A 20,469-nucleotide genomic window follows, 5' to 3' on the forward strand; every position below is an offset into this window, starting at 1 on the left:
CATTGCACATATACGAGTACACAACAACATGAAGGCTTGACTTCCTCCTAAATTATACCGGTATTACATCAACTTGTCTCTATCAAAACCTCTCTCAACCATAGAAACCTGGAAAGGGGAGACATGCAAAACCAAGGGACAGGGACATGAAATACGGATTAGAATGGGCCAAGATTAGAAACTGAGTATTAAAACTGGCCGAGCCTGAGCTGAGATGCAACAATGAATTGCAAGAATAGTCAGCATGGGCTGAGATGGGAGAAGTTTTGCACTATTAAGTGAGATGCAAGGTTGCAAGCTGCTGTGTGTTTGCACAAGAAGAGGCGGTACATAAGAAGTATGCAAAATGGGCCAAAAATAACAAGAACAGGCCAAAACATCTGGTATCACCTGTCCCCCATTTGTCTTGCACCTCAACACAGAGGAAGAGGGAGCTGGCTCCTAGGCAAAGGTCAAGGGATGTTCCACCTTGTTTGGGATGCATCCCTCAACTCAAAATTGTATGGCACAATGTTCCTATGTCTTGAGACCAATCCCACGCATCGCATATTAATATGCTCCCAACTCCACTCAATGTGTATTATTAAAGTAGAGATGGCTATATAAAATACAGAAATTGTTTACAGTCAAGTTTTAAGATATTTCCAAGTAATCTTTAATTTCAGCAACCTTTACAGAAAAAAGAAATTCAGAAATTATTTACAGGTCAGGTTTAAGATATTTCCAATTAACCACTGTCCTATTTCAGTACACCTGATGAAAACCTGTTGTAAAAGGTTGTAAGCAGGCCTTTGAGAAAGAGCCAATGGATGTTCCCTGAGCACATCATGTTGCATGGGGTGTTTGGATCCCTTTCTCAACCAATGAAACAAAGGTACCATTCCTCCACCTAAAAAAACATGTTCATAAAATGGAACTTGAAAAGCTCTTACTACTGGTGCTTATAGAATCCAGACTCATATTCCCATCGCATCAAGCATTGTATGTAGATTAACAGACAATTGCACAACTTGTGAATACCAAGAATCCTTCTAGAATTTATGTCGAAGAGATTTTGGCTCCACAAATCAACTAAGCCATTTTCAAGGACAATGTTGTCAAAATCACCCAAATTTTTTGTAGCCTACTACATGAACCTCAACTTTCTTTAGGATTGCAAGAGCACCAAAAATACACATGAATCTAGGGTCAGTCGTCTCTCTTCTCTTAAGTAGCTGTTTCAGTCACAACTCAAATCATCATCAATCTTCAAAGAGATCATAAAGTTGCATCCAAGAAAGCTGCTAATAGGGATCGAGTTGAGTATGACTCACTGATTAACTTGTTACAAGGTCTAGCACAAAATGATGGGTGATGATCTGCTCAAATTGACACATGAATTCTTGATTGAAAAATGGTATTTTGTCACTGAAATTTTGTGCAATGTTCAAGGACTAATTGCTAGATCTTTGGAATCTCTCAAAGGCTGAGATCAATGGCAGCCTTTACAAAAAACACATACTAATGGCTAAGCCAAGTTCTCAGCCTCCTAGAAATCTAGTGGGATTCCCTTTAGTATCTTCTAGGCTCATAGAAGACATCAAACAGCATAGGATTTAGGGTTTCTTGTTTGGCAAATTTGCTGGCAATACACATAGTTTTGTGAATACGTCTATTGTGAAGAATTATAGGAAGCCTATCTTTTGGATGATAAGTTCAGTCATGTTTTTCAGAAATTATAGCAAGGTCTCATGGAGGAAAACTCACTATCAACTTAAAAATGGCCTAATCTGGTTAAATGGCAAGATTGTTATTTCCTCTACTTCTTCTTTTACACGGAAAATTATGGAGGAGTTGCATTTTTCGTCTTTAGTTGGACATCTTGGAGTTTTTAAAACCTATGATAAGATCAGCAAAAGCTTTTATTGGAAAGGACTGTGGAAAAACATTAAAGAATTTGTTGTGCACTATATGCCTTGTCAGCAAAATAAAGACAACACCCATAAGGACTGTGAAAAGATATAAAGAATTTGTTATGCAATGTATGCCTTGTCAACAGAATAAGGACAATACCCATAAACTAGGTGGTTTGTTACAACCACTACCTATTCCTAAAGGCAAGTGGGTACACATTAGCATGGACTTTATTACTAGTTTATCTACTATCAAAAAGGGATGGAATAGTATATATGTGGTGGTGAATAGACTTACCAAGGCAACCTATTTTATTCCTACCAAGACATAGTTCATTGCTTCACAGGTGGTTGGTCAATTTATAAAGTAGATTTTTAGATTACATGGATTACCACAAGTGATTGCTCATGGCAGAAATTCAAAGTTCATGAGTAACTTTTGATAGGCAGTATTCAGATCCATGGGCACTAAATTAGCTCCTTTTACAGCCTATCATCCACAAACTGATGGACAAACAAAAAGAGTAAACAAGTGGTTGGAGACTTACCTTTACCATTTCTGTCATGATGTGCAACATTCATGGGATTCTTGGTTGCACTTGGCTGAACTTACCTACAATAACTCCACTCATGCTAGAATTAGAGTTTCACCCTTTGAGACTACATATAGTTATAAGGTGCCCTTACGCACAGTCATTTTCAATGAGAATCAATCCTCATGGGAAATAAGAATTGAAAAGAATGCAAACCCTTCTTTAGCAGTGTAAGATGAATCTTAGGAAAGCCCAAGATCAGATGAAGATGTATGCAGATGAGAAGAGACGACCCTTAGAGCTCCAAGAAGGAGAATTAGTTTTGCTGAAAGTGCCGAAGTCTCGTTACTCTACCTTGAAGGATGGATCCAGTAACAAGCTTGCTCACAGGTTTTATGGACCCTACAGGATTCTGAAGCACATTGGAGACTTGGCATATAGACTGGAACTACCCTCATCTGCTAAGATTCATAATGTATTCCATATTAGTCAGCTCAAGCCTTTCTATGGTGCTTTTGTGGGTACAGTTGATGAGCTGCCACCTATCGATGGTCTTATTCATCATATCCCTGAGGCTATCATAGGTCATTATGCAAAGAAGCTTCGCTCTTGCTCTATCATTGAATATTTGATTAGATGGAGAGGTTTACCACCTGAAGAAGCTTCTTGGAGGCCCGAATCTATATTAGATGAGTTTCCTTATCTACGAAACACATTAGTGGGTTGAAGCATAATTATTGTGGAGCCGGTTATGGTGCAGACAAGGTCCTGACAGCAATCTGTTTTAGAACAGTTTTTATTTTGTCAAATTTTCAAAATAATGCCACCTACATAGTTCTCAAAGTACTCTTCAAGAGTAACGTTTTGACATGTAACACACTTCATTTGGATACTTCTTCTAGAAGTTATGGCAAATTTGGTTCCACAGGGTCTGTTCTTACAGCAAGCTGTTTTCTTCCTTTTGAGTCTATTTCTTGAAGACTTGGGCTTCAAACTCTTTTGAAGAGCTCATGATCATGTGTATAGCTGCAGCTTACTTCCATCTCTTCATTTAAATCCGTATGTCTTCAATCTTTCATTCAGTTCCCTACTTGATAGGGTTGAAAACAGAGCAGTACTCTGTTTTATCCATTCTTCCAACTCTTGTAAGTTTGTTTTTGTGGGTAAAAACCTTTGGGACGAGATGGATCGTAAAAAGCTAGGAAGAAGATGTGTTTAGTGTAGAATTAATAATAATACCTTGTCACACTAACATAGGTATAAAAGGGAGAGACGTGTAATTTTTCACATCTTTTTGAAACATTAGCCTATCAAGTAATTGTGCCCTGTGGGGAGAATGAAAAGGGATGGTTAGATCCAACACATCAAAAAACAAACAAGCTATCTAGGTTGATGTCAAGGACAAATACCAAAACTTGTAGAATACTAGAAAGGGTAGGAACCCCCTCTCAACTATGGATGTCGATGCCAAAGGAGGAAGAGAAGCCTGATATCAATCTTCATATAGTGATGAGAACCATGATGAAGAATGTAGTCTGATAGTAAAGGTAGACCCAACACCTCTTAGTCGGAATAGCCAAAGGAGAATCGCCCATTTGGATATACTGAACATGCCTATACTCAATCTTGGGAGAGGACTTGAATGCTGATCAAGTGACACAAGCAAGCCCAAATCTCAACCTTGGGAGATGGCTCCATGCTAGTCAAAAAAACACCAATATAGCAATCCACCATGCAAATGGATCAAATGGATGGAGGAGGAGAATCTGACCCTCCCAAACATAAAGAGCAAGGAAAGGTTAACGACCAAGATAGTAGGAATATACCCGTACTCGATCTCGAATGGCTTCGATGCTGAGCAAGTGTCGTAGTCATGCCTGAAACTTGACCTCCAGAGATGGCTCCAATACCAACCAAGAGTACGAAGACAAAACCACCAAAGTAGCAATCCAATCACGAAAAGTAAACAAACTAGTAGTATAGAAAATGATTGTTAAATGATTAAAAAACACCTTGTCTAGAAGGAAAGAAAGATGGAGCCAAGATAAGGGAAAAGGATGCTTGATCTCGAGAGACTCTAAAACTAACCTTTCTTCTTAGATAGGGTGGTAAATAACCTAATTAACAACTTAATTACAGCGATTGATAAATTCACAAAATTGAAATACACACTTTACCATACAATCTTGGACATTGGACATATTGGCCCCAAAACTGCACCCCTTGCAATATTTTTTTAACCTTTATTGCAAATGGATGGAACATAACTAAGATCCTCTTACCTCCACCACTAATCCAAGCGTCTCTTGCTATCAAAACTGAACAGCAAGTCTCCAAACCAATTTGCCCCGTGGTTAGCTTCGGGATTGGCCTTCAACTTGCTCCTTGAAACATAAATTCAGCCCCAATCTAATATTGGCTGGCCACCTCTTGAAGCTCCTTAAAATTCCTCAATTTTAACTACTAGAATTCAAGTCCTAAGCCCTCAATTCTGAGCACGCATCCCAAGGTGACTATCAAAACCCTAATTTATGTTGTATATTAGGGTATATGGCAAAGATTGACTGAAATCTCTTCCTCTTAGGGCTCAAATCGCTGAAAAATGCTGAGCTAACTTAAGAGATAGCTAAGGGATAAGAGTGAATGTTGTAGAGAGAAATTTTAGAGTTTCGTCGCAAAAAACATTCAAAAACTATTGTTGCCCTGCTCAAACAACCATGAAAGCACTCACCTACTACAGCTTGGGACCTCCAAAAAGACTACTACCCCATCCTAAATGCTATTATCTGCACCAAAAGGACCTTGGATTGCTGTCACCTGCTCCTAGAGGGCTCCAAACCGCTATCATATGTTTTAGGACTGATCCTTGGTCGCTCCAAATCACATCAATAGCCTCTCCTTGCTCTCTAACAATCTTTTTCTCTCTCATTACTAGAATAAACTTCCCCCAACCACTAAAAACGTTTTTTCCACTTATATGGGTAAGTTTGGTGAAGTTGTAGCCTTCTAATCCCATTTAATAATTATTCTCATATTCTAAAAATTAATTTAATAATTAATATAGTACTCCAAAAATTTAATTCTACCATCCAATAATCAGATTGGCTAGGCCAATTTGTCTTCCAAGTATCCCTAAGCAGTTATTAACCCTTAGAATAGCATCAATTAATTAATTAATACCTAGTCTCTAATGTCACCACTCAAATTAGTAGCCAATAAATTGGTCTAGGCCCAAATCTGACATTGGTTACCACCTAGTATCTATCAGACATAACTTATTATAACTTCTGCCTTTCGCACCACTACATCCTTGGGATCCTTAGCCTATTACCATGAAATAACTGCCATGTACATCACATGTGCTAAATAACCTTGTATATTTTATTAATATCTTAATCAAATGTTATCGGCAAGATTAGAGCATCTCAGAATTTCACATCCCTATGACAAACCTCCCCCTTGAAATCCCTATAATCGTCCTCGATTGCACTGCATTGTGCCAAAGGAAAAGCATACTGCACTAGAATTTCCAATAGACATCACAATCACAATATTGGCCACTGTTGTCCAACCATGCTATATGCCCCAAACCTGCTGAAATTTTCCAGCCAGCATATACATAATATAAAACTGAAAATTAGTCTAGAATTGTTGCTAGAAACCCATTGGTTACATCCATAACTCATGTTTCTCGGCTATTCTAACTTCACAACCATAGTAAAGCATATTCTCAGTATAAACCATGGTTGAAACTATCAATGGCATTTACTAACATGCTGATGTCCATGGAACCAGCTATAAACCATTGAAAACTAAGTATCAACAGGTCACTTTTTGATCTGAGAACTAATCACAAACTGATTGCAAAAACTGATCAATAACTAATACAAAACTAATCCCAAAAGTGACTATAAACAGTTCTCAAATTGATCAAAAACTGAGCTGAAACTTATCAAAATTTTGATTTCAAAATTGAGGCAAAAGCTCATGCCCAACTAATCCCAAACTGACACAAAAGTATAGTCGCAAACCCCGATAACAACCATACTTATTTGCATACATCTCATAGTGACTAGTACACTGAGTAGTGACCCCATGGTAAATATAGTATCAACACAGTACCTTGGATGCATGCTGAATACATCCAAGATTCACTACATATAAGAGTTGTCCACAATTGGTGGAGTGGAAATGCTACCTTCCCCTTGAGCATCAAGCAATGTTCCAAACCCCTCCTCTACTAAATCTCGACCCAAAGTAGGCTCTAACTAAAAGGCAACTTAGTAAAGCTACAACAACTAAGGATGGTCTACCAAGTCATTCTCTTCCATCCACTTTGCATCTATTAGTAAAACGATACTGAAGCTTCACCAAGAAGCATGGAAACTTTAACTTTACTTGCCTCAAAACCTCCACTAGGTTATAAGCCATTCTTCCCCTTGAGCACTGCGGTACTTTATACTTTCACATTGCCAAAATTCCAAGTTAACTGATACGCAACATTGCATCCAGTTGACTAGCCCCTCATGTGTACCTGACATGCTAGGAGCACCAGATGCATAAGGAAGCATTCTTGTTTGCATATTTTGAACCATTGCAATGTGACTATGCATGGGAATTTGCATACTACCAACCATACCAAGATACATTCTTCCATACATTGCATGCATTACTAGCAACACTTTTCCTCATGACCAATACTATATGAAGCATTTGCATGACTAGTATTAATACCATGAGTCCTAAACATAGTAGACTACATATATGCATTGCCAAACTTGCAAAAACGTAGGTCCAAGCAGCCCTTGTGATAAACAAGTGATGTCAGGTGATGGAGAAAGAGGAGCCAAGCTGCAAAAACACAAGTCCCAGCAGCCCCTATGATGGATGAGTAATGAAATCACAGACGCTCGATGATAGAGAGTATCACTAGAGGCTAAGATACTGATGCCAAGCTAGAGATGATGATGACGAGCAAGGAGAAGATCTCCACATTGAAAAACACATGTGAAGGTGGAGCCTGATAGAAAAGGGTGCTGACGCCAAGTGAAAGATGCTCCAAATGCAAGGCCTGATAATGGACAAGGCGCCTAAAGCACAAGAGGAAGGGTAAAGGCAGCCACGAGCCACAAACCACAATGTCCTCTTGAAAGGGTGAGAGGGCAATGAAAGGGGTTAGTGAGAAGGGAAGTGGTGGTAGTGACTGAAGAAGGTGGTCAAAAATGACTAAAGAGAGAAAAAAATTAAATGAAGTGACTGTCTATTTATAGGAATAAGCTGTCTAGGGTGGCTCACATCATGTGGGTGCCCACTAAAAAAGTGATCAAAATGTAGACACAACCCTTTTTGGGGCTATCAGTGTGAAACCCTAAAATAAAGTGTATGAACTAAAGAAGTGGTTTCTCAACACCCCCTCTCAAGCCCAAAAAGGGATGAAGAAAGAGGAGTGAAGAGAGATACAATGAAGAAGAAGAGGATCCCAAAGATCCAAGATTCCCACCTGAAAGGTAACCTGTAGTAAGGAAAAGTAAACGGAATGAACTAAAGAACCTGACTCCACCTCCACCCATCCCAAAAGAGTAAGTGACAAACTTTATGATGAGGAGGTGCTCCCTCTAAGGATGTTGGGGGAGGGGGCCCCTCTAAAGCCAAAGAAGAAGTAGGAGCCTCCTTGAAGGGCAAAAAAAGTACATCCCCCTTTGAATTCCTCTTGGCAAGAGATAAGCAATCTAAAAACTCATGGATCACGAACTCCGAATCATCTAATGACAAAGGAAGTGCCGTCAGACATATCGAAGAAGGGATCTAGGGTGTCAAACTCCCAAATGTGGCCTCTCTAACCTGAGTAGTTGAGGATGGGGAGAGGTGAGACACAAGTTGAGAGCCATGGATGGGCAACATTTGCTTTCTCTCATTGGAGTTAACTACAAAGCTGAAGTAATAGAAGGGGTCAAATAATCACTCTCTCTCGAAGGAGCAGACTGTCAAGGGGACCATCCACTAATCACTATCTCTCGCAGGAGTGGACTACAGAACCATGGGTTGTCGAGGTGGCATTCCTGAAACCCTAGACGAAGTAGGAGCAACCTCTGTAGCACATTGTTGTGATTGCGAGGAGGCCATGGTACCAGTCGATCCTTCTATGGCCCAAAAGAGCTTAGTGCACATCGGATGCGTCTAATTCCCTTAAGCATAAAAATCTAAAAACCGGTGCTGAATAAACTCTATGGCCCAAAAGAGAGACGTGGCACAATAAGTGCCTGGGGGTAGACACATATACTCAGGTGGGGTAGGGAGCAAAGGTCCATGGCGGCAAGTATCGGTGGGGATTCCGATGATGCCAAAAGAGGAGCACGCAATGGTCTATCCATCTACATATGGCGAAGTCATAGCACTAGAGTGTCAACCTGTAAAAGGGAGGGTGGATAGGAGAGAAAGAGAGAGACATCTCTATCTCTTGGTGATGCAACGAAAATGAAGGGGGAAATCAAGAGATGATACATCCGCAACCTATCTTTGCCTTCTCTGATGAACAAGGTCTTTAGCTCTCTAAGCTCTTGCACTCTAATACCATGTCAAAATAACAAGTATGCTCTGATACCACGTCAAAAATAACAAGTATGCTCTAATACCATGTCAAAATAAGCAACAGTGTGAGAGATAGTAGGGTTTGCAAGGAGTAACACAAAGCGTGTACGGCAAACACTAAGAGAGAAGAGAAACTCAAAAACACAAAAACATGGTGATGATGCACTAAATCATGCTATGAGAAGAAAAGATGATACAACGGAGCTGAAGCTAAAAAGATAATTGCACTGTCCTGTTTGAATTGGGCAGCAGCACCTATGGAAAATCTACATAGTGAAGGGAGCGAAAGGCAGTTCTCTGAGCATTGGGCTATTGAAGTAATCACTGGAAGGTGGATGGCTATCAAGGAAGTGAACCACAGTCCTCAGATACCGTCAGAGATGTGGAAGATGATCACCAACTGTCGAGGGAGCGAACTGCAGTCCCCTAATGCCAAGGAGTGACCTAGGTAGCAAAGCGCAAATCCCAAAATGTTGGAGCTGTCAAACACAAGGACAGCAACCTAAATGCTAACGCCAAGTGGATAATGATGACGCCAAATGACAGAGAATGTATCAGGCTGAAAAAACGCAAGTCCCAACAACCTATGTGACAGATGAGTAATACCGAGTGATGGAGGAGGAACCAAGCGACAGTCCCTGCAACCCCTATGATGGACAAGTGATGAAATCACTAACCTTCAATGATGATGACTATCATCAGAGACTAGGATACTCACGCTAAGCTAGAGATGATGATGCTAGGCAATGAGAAAATCTCCACATTGATAAACGCAAGTGAAGCTGAAGCTTGATGAAAAAGGGTGTTGATGCCAAGCAAATGATGGACTCACACTAAGCTAGAGATGATGATGCTAGGCAATGAGAAAATCTCCACATTGATAAACGCAAGTGAAGCTGAAGCTTGATGAAAAAGGGTGTTGATGCCAAGCAAATGATGGTAACGCCAAGTGAAAGATGCTCTAAACGCAAGGCCTGATGATGAAACGGCATACCTGAAGCGAAAGAGGAAGGGTGAAGGCAGCCACGAACCACAAACAGCAATGTCCTCTTGAAGGGATGTAAGGGCAATGGAAGGGGCTGATGAGAGAAGGGAAGTGGTGGTAGTGATCAAAAAAGGTGGTCAAGAATGACTAAAGAGAGAAAAAAAATGAATGAAGTGATTGCCTATTTATAGGCATAAGCTATCTAGGGTGGCATACCACCATGTAGGCGCTCACAAAAAATTGACCAAAATGTGGACACCAGCTCTTTTTGGACCTATCAGTGAGAAATACTAAAATGAAGTGTGTGAACTAAAGAAGTGGTTTCTCAATACATTAACAACCTATTGGCCCTAAAACCAGTGCCCCTTGCAATATTTCTTTCAACTTTTATTGCAAATGGATGTAGTACAACTAAGGTCCTCTGACATCCTTTGCTAATCCAAGTACGAAGAAATATAAATTAGGGTTTACAACAGAGATTGACTATAAATATTGCTAATCCAAGTGCAAAGATTTTAGTCAATCTCTAAACTAAAGAAGTGGTTTCTCAACACATCTTGAGCAGCTATCAAAACCCTAATTTCTACCATAAATTAGAGTTTGTAGTAAAGATTGACTAAAATCTCTTCTTCTTATGGCTCAAACTATTGGAAAATATTGAGATAACTTGAGAGAGAGCTAGGGATGAGAGAGAATGTTGTAGAGAGAGAAATTTCAGAGTTTTATCTACTAGGTACCACCTAGTGCCTATCAAACATAACTCATTGCAACTTTTGCCTTTGGCACCCACTACATCTTCGAGGCCCTTGGCCTATTACCATGAAATAACTATCATGTGCATCACATGTGCTAAACAACCTTACACATTTCATTAATACCTTAAGCAAATGTTATCGACAAGATTAGAGCATCCCAAAATTTCACACCCCCGTGACAAAGTCTTCATCTCCATGCTAATGAAGACAATAGTGACCAAGGCAAAAACTGATAAAGCAAACCTTCAACCCAAGTAGGACATGCAATGTTAGTCTTAAACTAAAATACAAAACCCAACATAAAAAGATGAATGAAGAAATCGGAATACCAAATGCTTCATCTTGAGATGCTTTAGATGTTATGGGAGTGAGACACAACAGAAGAAATGAAAAAAGGAAGTGTGTAGCGGAAGACTTAAGAAAAGTATAGCCAGACCTAAAGGAAACTAGCCTAAGGTTCCTAAGGATGACCTAGGACTTAAGAAGTGTGTAGCGGAATACCAAATGCTTCATCTTGAGATGCTTTAGATGTTATGGGAGTGAGACACAACAGAAGAAATGAAAAAAGGAAGTGTGTAGCGGAAGACTTAAGAAAAGTATAGCCAAACCTAAAGGAAACTAGCCTAAGGTTCCTAAGGATGACCTAGGACTCCTAAGAAACTAGCTGAGGGAAAGTTAATGACCAAACCAATCAAAGATGCTATGAGACACTAACCAAGGGGGAGATCCGAGATCCACCGTACCAATGGCCAACCACTAATAAAGACCGATACCACTAGGTGGAGAAACTGCACTACCTCCTTGGGAAAGACCCCCTCTCCACGTCCTTGGAGTAGCACTACCAGTACCGAAAGGGGCTGAGGTTGGTTTAGGAATGGGGAATTGGATTCATTTTTGGTGTGGGTAGCAAACCCTTAACTGTGGATGGGGTGATTTTTTGTATAGGTCTAATCCTCTCGGCCTTTGGGCGAATATTTATTATCTACATGGCCAAGTTCCTGGCAAAATGTACAAAACCTTAAGCAAGTACTACCACGAGTCTTTGTGGCAATGTTATCATGAGAAGTTTGGTCTAAGCTTTGAAAGTGGATGACTACTCATACCTTGCAGTATTTAATTTTCAGGACATAAGGAGACAAGCTTATGGGAAAGCTTACGCAGTGCACTAACTCAATTTATACAAAGTTCTATTGGAAAGTCATCTATGTGGTTAAGTCAAGAGCAAGACTTGAAGTCAAGGTTGCATGAGACATAATGCATGGCTTATGGAGGGGGACTTAAGGAGCTAAGTGGGAGAGGAAGAAAAGGAGATCACGCGTGAGAAAGGGAAAAAATTCAGCACATTTTCAGGTGTCATCAAGCGTAATTTGGGCTGCATCAAATGTGAACTACAAAGGGAGAGATGGGGCATACAAACTCCAAAAAAAGCAAAGGGAAAAGAGCGCTCCAACATCAAGGAAGGTAAGTCTTGACTCTTGTATCTTGGCAAGAGAGGAGAGACTACTACTTTTGGCTGTCTTGAATAGGGAATTACTGGGGTATACAACAGGGCAGCTTGTTGTCCACAAAGATTTAGCCTCTCCTATTGGTTTCAGGGCAATCTATGCAACATAGTTTTGGGAGATTTTGGAGTGGCTTAAGAGCAATCTAGTGCTGCTATAATACATAGTAAAGATAGGGCTGGAGTACAAAAATAAGGCCCATACAAGGTTTCCTTCATCTTTATCCATTACTATCAATTGATATTGCTTTCGAGTGATGGGGTCAAAGTTCATGCACTTGTATAGAGATTTGATACTTTTGCCTATCACATAGGCCTAGGTACAACAAGATTCTGACCTCTTCTTATTCACAGTTAGGGTTTATGTTGGGCAACTGATTTTGAGTTTATCAATTGCCTCGACAAGGGCTGAATTGATTTGCATTGTTGTACTTGCCAATAATACGAAGGCTTGGCTTCACATTAATTTGGAGTTTGATTTGTTTCTCCCTTCTCTCATATATTTCTCTTTAACCTCTACTCTCTACACCCTTATTTCTAAAACCACCATGGTTCTAATTTTCAACTCTTTAATCCTGGACATTTGGTGAAACTGACGTAAAAGCCGTCAGCAGGGTGCAAGATGGGAGAGACATCACGATTGGGTTCAAATGATGTTATTCAATAGTTGATGCAAAATATGAATATGATTTTCTAAGCACAACAACAACAACAACAAAGGATGCATACTTTTGCAAAATTAGAGTCTTCAATGGTTAAGGCTTTGCAAACTGTAAAGCAGGAGATGAAACTATTTAATGGCGAGATTGTATCAGCCTATTTGCATTTGTATGCACTGAAGATGGAATGTATCAGCCTATTTGCATTTGTAAGCACTGAAGATGGAATGTATCAGCCTATTTGCAATTGTGAGCACTAAAGAAGGAATTGTATGGGGTGGCTCAATTTGCATGAAGCCAATATTTCGTGCAAATCACTGTGCAAGAATTCAAGGAATGGATTACAAAATTGTATCTACAAGATGCTAATTGGCCTATGTTATAGAAGGCATTAAGAGAGGAATTTTACATAGAAGATGCCAATTTGGTTACACACGATTGTGGGCCGTTTGTGTGAACCCTATGGCAAAAACCCTTCATCAGCAAAGAGAGATGGTATTGGCAAGATGCGTGATATTTGTACTAGTGTATAAAAGGTCAGAAGGTTTTTGGAAGCATATGTCTTTCACCTTATATAGATCCCTCATTTTGCACATGTGGCTGATTATCTCTATCAACTGTTGAGGAAAAAACATAGGTTCTACAGTTCTAGTGGGGTCAAAAGCACACTAAAGCTATGAAGAAATTAAAGAGACTATTGAAGTCAACATCGACATTAAGGAAGGCTAATTACTCAAAAGGGAAGCATATAATCATCATAGTGGATATGAGCCCAATTGGCATTGGATAGGCCATCGGGCACGATGATGACAAGAGGAAGAGACATGCTATTAGGTTTGGTGAAAATGTCCTAAATGAAAGGCAACGAAGATACCCACAAGTAAGGAGAGAGCTTTGGGGCCTTGTAACAACCCTTAAATATGATAAAGAATACTTTATAAATGCTCATGTAATCACTGAAATGCATCAAGCAACACTCTAGACTTTCTATGCTTTGATGAAGCTCAATGAAAGAGCCTGATCCAAAATTGACTCTAACTAAAGCACATCAAGGTAAAGTGCATCACTGAGGATAATCTACCATGTCACCTTCCTCCGTCCAATTGCATTCTAATTCTTTCATAGGTGATACAATGTTGAAGCACACCAAGAGACACATGGAAACTTTACCTCTATCTTTACTTGCCTCCAAACCTCCACTAGGTTCTAGGACTTTATACATCTTAAGCATTGTGATGCTTCATACATTCACATTGCTGAAATTCCAACTTAACCAATATGCAAAAATTGCATCCAGTTGACCAACCCTTCATGTGTACCAAACATGTTAGAAGCACCAAATGCATTAGTAAACATTCATATTTCCATACTTTGGACTATTGCAATGTGATTGTGTATGGGAATTTGCATACAACCATACCAAGTCACATTTTCCCATACATTGCATGCATTACTAGCTGCATTTCCCTCGTGACCAGCACTATATGGAGCACTTGCATAACTAGCATTAATACCATGAGTCCCAAACACAATGGGCTGCGTATATGCATTACCAAACTTGCCACTTTGTGCCCCAACGTCATGCCGACATCGCTATATATGGGGTTATGCATATTACCAACCATACCTGCATACATTGGGCCTTGCACACCATTCATTAGTTGCTACATACCATAAGAAGTTGTGCCATACATCGCCGTAAGCAAACCTTGATCCACCATAGTATGAAAAATAGTGCCACCACCAAAGTATCCTAGCTGCCCCATCATTGCATGCATACCCTACTGTTCAAAAAATATTAGATTAATACTTCCATGTTGGCCTTGCATGTGCATCAATTGCTGCACTAGCATAATTTACTTATGCTCACTACCCACATTTGAAACATCATGCTACTGTATTGGCTTTTCCTTCGGTGCATCTTACTGTCCCGAAGCTCTTGAAGACAATTTTCTCTTATTGCCTTTGCTGCCCTTCTTTAAGGGGTTCAAAAAGCACATGAACTAGGATCATTTGCCAATTGCACAAACATTTCAATTATCCTTAGCTGATCTGTAAATTGATCATCAAATTCCTCTACCACCTACTGGTCATTAGCTTCAAGAGACCTAGAAGGACCCATATTTTGGTCTAAACCAACATTATCAGCTTGTTCTCCATGTTGTAAGACTATTCCAAGATTACCCATTGCATTTTTCCCAACACTTTGTGAATTTTCATACTGAAAGGCATCATCCCTGCTCGATTCATCTCACTATTTGAAGGCATCTCTTGTGGTCTCAACTGAATATAATGTCAATACTAGAGCAAACCTTCTATGCTTCAATCAGGTGCCTTAGGCCCACCAATTCAAAAAAATTAATGGTATCCCGGAGATTGAACCTTGAACCAGCCTTCTCCTCGTATAGGATGGTAAACAACCTAATTTTAAAATAATTACACCAAGTAAACAATTCACATAAACTAAAATGCACACTTTACCACTTAAATCTTGGACAATAAACAACTTATTGGCCCCAAAACTAGCGCCTCTTCTAGTATTTATTTAGCTTTTATTGCAAATAGATGGAGTACAACTAAGATCCTCTAATCTCCTCTGCTAATCTAGTGCCTATTGCTGTTGAAACTAACCAGCATGACTCCAAACCGATTTGCCCATCGGTTTGCTTATTGATTGGCCTTCACCTTGCTCCTTGAAAGACAAATTCAGCCCAAAATCTAATATTGACTGACTCGCCTCTTGAATCTCCACGAAATTCCTCAATTTCAGCTACTAGAATTTAAGTCTTATGTCATGGGAATGTCAAATTTTGAGATGCTTTAATCTTGCCAATAACATTTCATTAAGTTATTGATCGAAAGTGCAAGATTGTTTATCACATGTATTGCACATGGCAGTTATTTCATGGTACAGGCCAAGGACCCTGAGGATGCAATGGATGTCAAAGATAAAAGTTGTGATAAGTTATGCCGACTGAGTTTTGTTGGTCAATTGGAATTAGATTTGAACCTAGGACAGTTGTTTGGCCAATAAGTGTCAATGGTAACACTAGGGACTAGCATTAATTAATTAATTAATGCCAATCTAAGGGTCAACAAAGTTTAACAATGGCCTAGCCAATTTAATTATGGATGGGCACAAATAATTTTAGACAGGGTCAAAAGGACTGAATTTAATTTTCAGAATTATTTAATTTTAAAAATTAGTTAAATGACTGGATAATGCTGAAAAATAGAAGGTTGTCACTTGGCAAAAGTGCCCTTATAAGACTGGAAACCATTCTTGGAGGTTGAAGAGAGGAATTCGTTGCATTTAAGATGAGGAAAAGAGAGAGAATAGGCTGTTGGTCTAAGTATTCTGCTGTGGAGGACCTTCTAGAGGACAGAGTAGTAAGAATCAAGCCATCTGATGCAAGCAACAGCAATTCTAGAATCTTTAGAAGGTGGCAACAGCTGATTGAGGCAAACAACAACAGATTTAGATCTCCTAGCAGCTGGCAACAACATTTAATGCTGTCTGGTACAAGCAACAATCAGATTTTAGGCCTTTCTCGTGTGAAAATCCGAAATCTCTCTCTTCTAGCATTTTCTCACCTTCCCCAACTTGTGCTCAGTCATTCTCAGCATTTCTCAGCATTTGGATCAGATTTTAGTAAAATTTGGTGGACAGCACAGAGACATTTGTTGTGAACCCTAAATTTCTGCAGAAATTAGGGTTTGACATCCACCTCGAGACCCATGCCAATTGGTGAAGGCACCATATACTGAATTCAGCACCTGAAATTTGTGTAATTGTCAGAAAATTCAAATGCTAACCCATTCATTGTAAATTGGGATAGCATTTAGCTAGTTAGTGGTTCCATTTGTGTAAATCCTAGGTGAAGAATTAAGGGACAATTGGCCTGAATTGATTGTTAATTTTTACTATACCATGGGGCTTTTGGAACAACAAAGGAAATTGTGAATCTCAACTTGTACTCATTCCATTAGCAATCAAGATAAAGAAATACTGAAAGGGGAGCCAATTTTGGAAACAACAAGGTGTCCAATATCTAAGATTTTTAAGGTAATTTGTGCATTTTAAGTTATGTTTATTTGTTAATTGCTGTAATTAAATGTTTAATCATGGAATTACCATCCTTTCCAAGAAGGAAGGTTGGTTTCATCCTAGGCCTTCAATTCTAAGCACGCATCCTAAGATGGCCATCAAACCCTAATTTCTACTGTAAACTAGGATTCACAACAGAGATTTACCAAAATCTCCACCTTTGACGACTCGATTGGCTCGATTTTACTAAGATAACTTAAGAAATGGCTAGCGAATGAGAGAGAATGCTATAGAGAGAGAGAGAGAGATTTCAAGGTTTCATGGCCAGAAACGCTAAAAAACCGTTGCTGCCCTACTCAAACAACCATGAAAGCTATCATCTACAACTTAGGACCATTAGAAAGGCTGCTATCCCCTCTTATATGCTGTCACCTGCATGCATGCATCCCGAGATGGCCATCAAACCCTAATTTTTGTTGTAAATTAGGGTTTAATAAAAAGATTTATGAAATCTCAACCTCTAATGACTCAATTAGCTAGACTCTCTTGAGATGATAACTTGAGAAATTACTAGAGAATGAGAGAGAATACTGTAGAGAGAGAAATTTCAGAGTTTCATCTCAAGAAATGATAAAAATTTGTTGCTACACTACTTAAACAACCATGGAAGCTGTCACTTATAAGTTAGGACCATCAAAAAGGCTACTGCCCCATCTTGTATACTATCACTTGTACCAAAAAAACCTTCACCTGTTGTTGTGTGTGTTTGTGTGTCTGTGTGTGTGAACAGAATCTTTTAAAAAAATTACACAATTTCAATAGATACATAAGCTTAAAAAGTCTACATAGGATAGAACTAGATTCCCAATAGGCCACATCGGCACTACTTCCAAACTAATAGAAGACAATTTGAATACCATAGGAATTACAAGGATAAGAGGAAGGGGCACCACCTCTTACCTTAATGGTATCCATGAGGTAATCTCATAGAGTGGATCTGTGTGTTGACATGCTCATGCATGCATGTGTGCCTATGCACATGTGCCTTGAAATCACAAAAATGTATGGAAGCATATAATTGTTGTATTTGGGGCAATTATGTGTCAAATGTTAAATAATAAAGGTTCATATCCTTTGCAATGTAATGCCTTCCTCGATATTTCTTTTACATATAGAGCTTGTTTTTCACTTATTACCTGCCCTTTGAGGCAGTATCATACTAGGTTGAAATGAATACAAGAAAGAAAACAAAATCATCAAGTGATCAATGAGATAAAGATTCGGTAACAAGTATGATAAGATGGATGTGAAATATCTGCTCTGGAAAATGGTGGTTATTGGTATGTACCTAAAAATAAGCTCAGAAGATTTTGTGAATGGTCAACAATAAAGATGCCTACTGGCAACAGCAGCCTGTCAATGCATATGTGCCACACTGCTTGCCCCTGGAAACTATGAATGCTCTGCAAAGCACTAGACATGACCACAAGAATGAATGTATGCATGAAGAAAAGGAAGCTACTCTAGCACAATGGGCATAGCTGACAGTCCTAATCTACTTCCCTTCTTAAAACGAATCATTCATTTGTATACTAGAACAGGCAGTAGGTGTTTTTCTATGACATAATGTACGATTTGCTGTTTTGGATAAAACAACCAAGTGCTGCAGTAAACAGATTCCTAGTTTTGTGATGTTGCAGAACCAGATATATGGAGCTCACCCCATCAAATTCACTCGCAGATGATTGCTCAACTCAATGAAAAGTTCATACATCTGGCCGAGATCGGCAGCATTGCCATGAGAATACAGCAATGTAAGGCGAGCGGCTGGGTTGCGCACATACAGGGCAACAATACTGTGGCCGCGCTTTGTGTTAAGCCAAAGGACGTCCGCATTCTCTCTGTCGAGGGAGTCAGAGAGCTTCAATTTGCCAGTAGCCGCGTCTTTGATGACCAGGTACGAGGGCGGCGTGGGGGGGAAGAAGGCAAAGCGGGCCGCGACAGAGGATGTGACAGCTCCCATGGCAGTCAGGGGCCTGAGGCAGGAAGGGAAATGCGCTGGTATGGCCTAAAATTTGTCTTTCTGAGTAAACTCTTCTGCGAGCTGACAGATGGGAGGAACCCTAAGTCTCTTCATTGTCAATGATGAACAAGGAGACATGGATCTCACAGCACCAAAAAACATTCTGCAGCTCAGCGAAAGCAAAGTGAGACTGAAAAAGAGAACGAGAGAGAGAGAAAGAGAGAGAGAGAGAGAGAGGGTTCAGGGACAGTAGCCAAAATGCCTTAATCATTTAATTTATAAAACCCAGCTTATATATATATATAAAATAACAATTATGTCTATCGACCGTAAAAATCAAAAGTTTGACTTCTTCGCATATTTATTATTATCTTTTAGAATATCTACTCAAGACCAATTCTGCCTACGTGGCATCTTCCTAGTATAAAAATGCTCAAGACTAGAAGGGATTGAGACTCCACGAGATTGCCTACTCATCTATTGCTTCTTCCATTTAATAATACAAAGAGAGAGATCGAAATGTTGGGAGACCATTAGACTTTCCTAATGTAGTTGGATGTTGGCCAGGCTCCTCAGGCATGCCCATTGATGTGGCTCGCGCAAAGGGAAGGACCTTGCACACGATGTGACACAAAATGTTGCCTTGACTCATTAAGCAAAAAATGGACTACAAAATGGGTCCTTAAAAATAGTATAGTTTAAAAGGTAGCCCTTTTGGATTGTCCAATAAGGAGGTGTCATGCATACATGGATGCCTTACCTTTTGAGAGCACAAAAGTTAGGAAAAGCTCAGTTAAGGTCCCAACCACTCAAGACGATAGCCTCACCACGATGGCATCTTTAGGCTAATCCATGAACTCTATTTTTAGTCTAACTTTTGAGTAAGTCCATACTTTTGGTCCACATACCCTTGTGCCCTAATGTAAGCTATCCCTCGACCCCTAAGCCTCATCAACACCTTAGCATATCGACCCATTAACTGCTCATAGCACTATGATTGAGCTATCCTACAAAGCATGTCTCCTTAGGACCCTCGTCCTGATATAAGTATCATGTGCACATAGATCCCTTGCCTTCAAAGAGCATAAAAGTTAGAAAACAATAGCCTCTTTTAGCACCATGCTAGTATGTTTAGGTTGATCCATGGACTCTATTTTTAGACTAACTTTTAGTAAGTCCATTCACACTTACAACCTATCCTTTGACCCTTTTGTCCATATACCCTTGTGCCCTAATTTAGGCTATCCCTTGACCCCTTAACCACATCTATACCTTAGCATACCAATATGGTTGTCTACTAGTAATGCAATAGTTGAGCTATTCTACAAACTATGTCCACTCAAGAGTAATGTTAAGATAAGGGTCCTAAGCAAACATAGTTCATAAGATAGCTTGACTGTAGCACTAATAGCAAGCAATTAGCTAGTATACTAAGGCATTGATGGGATTAAGGGGCCAAGGGATAGCTTACATTAGAACACAAGG

At 39.6% G+C, this 20,469-nt stretch overlaps 1 protein-coding gene across 2 annotated transcripts in view; it reads right to left on the bottom strand.

The window, feature by feature from the left end:
* LOC148033924 (uncharacterized) overlaps positions 1 to 19,229 on the bottom strand; it is a 29,468-nt gene extending 10,239 nt beyond the window's left edge. The window contains exons 1-2 of one of the 2 annotated variants that reach the window (XM_087681911.1): positions 18,683 to 18,811; positions 754 to 889 (exon numbers count right to left, since the gene is read on the bottom strand). In XM_087681911.1, coding sequence (XP_087538037.1) covers positions 754 to 881 — 128 coding nt within the window. In that variant the 5' untranslated portion in view covers positions 882 to 889; positions 18,683 to 18,811. Of the gene's footprint in view, positions 1 to 753; positions 890 to 18,682 lie in introns of both variants that reach the window. The other variant, XM_087681909.1, reaches the window with a different exon arrangement.
* Positions 19,230 to 20,469: the final 1,240 nt, after the last annotated feature.

Source organism: Lygodium microphyllum, chromosome 7 (genome assembly GCF_053477565.2).
Source record: "Lygodium microphyllum isolate KBCC chromosome 7, Lygodium_microphyllum_v1.1.10, whole genome shotgun sequence".
Taxonomy (NCBI): Eukaryota; Viridiplantae; Streptophyta; class Polypodiopsida; order Schizaeales; family Lygodiaceae; genus Lygodium; species Lygodium microphyllum.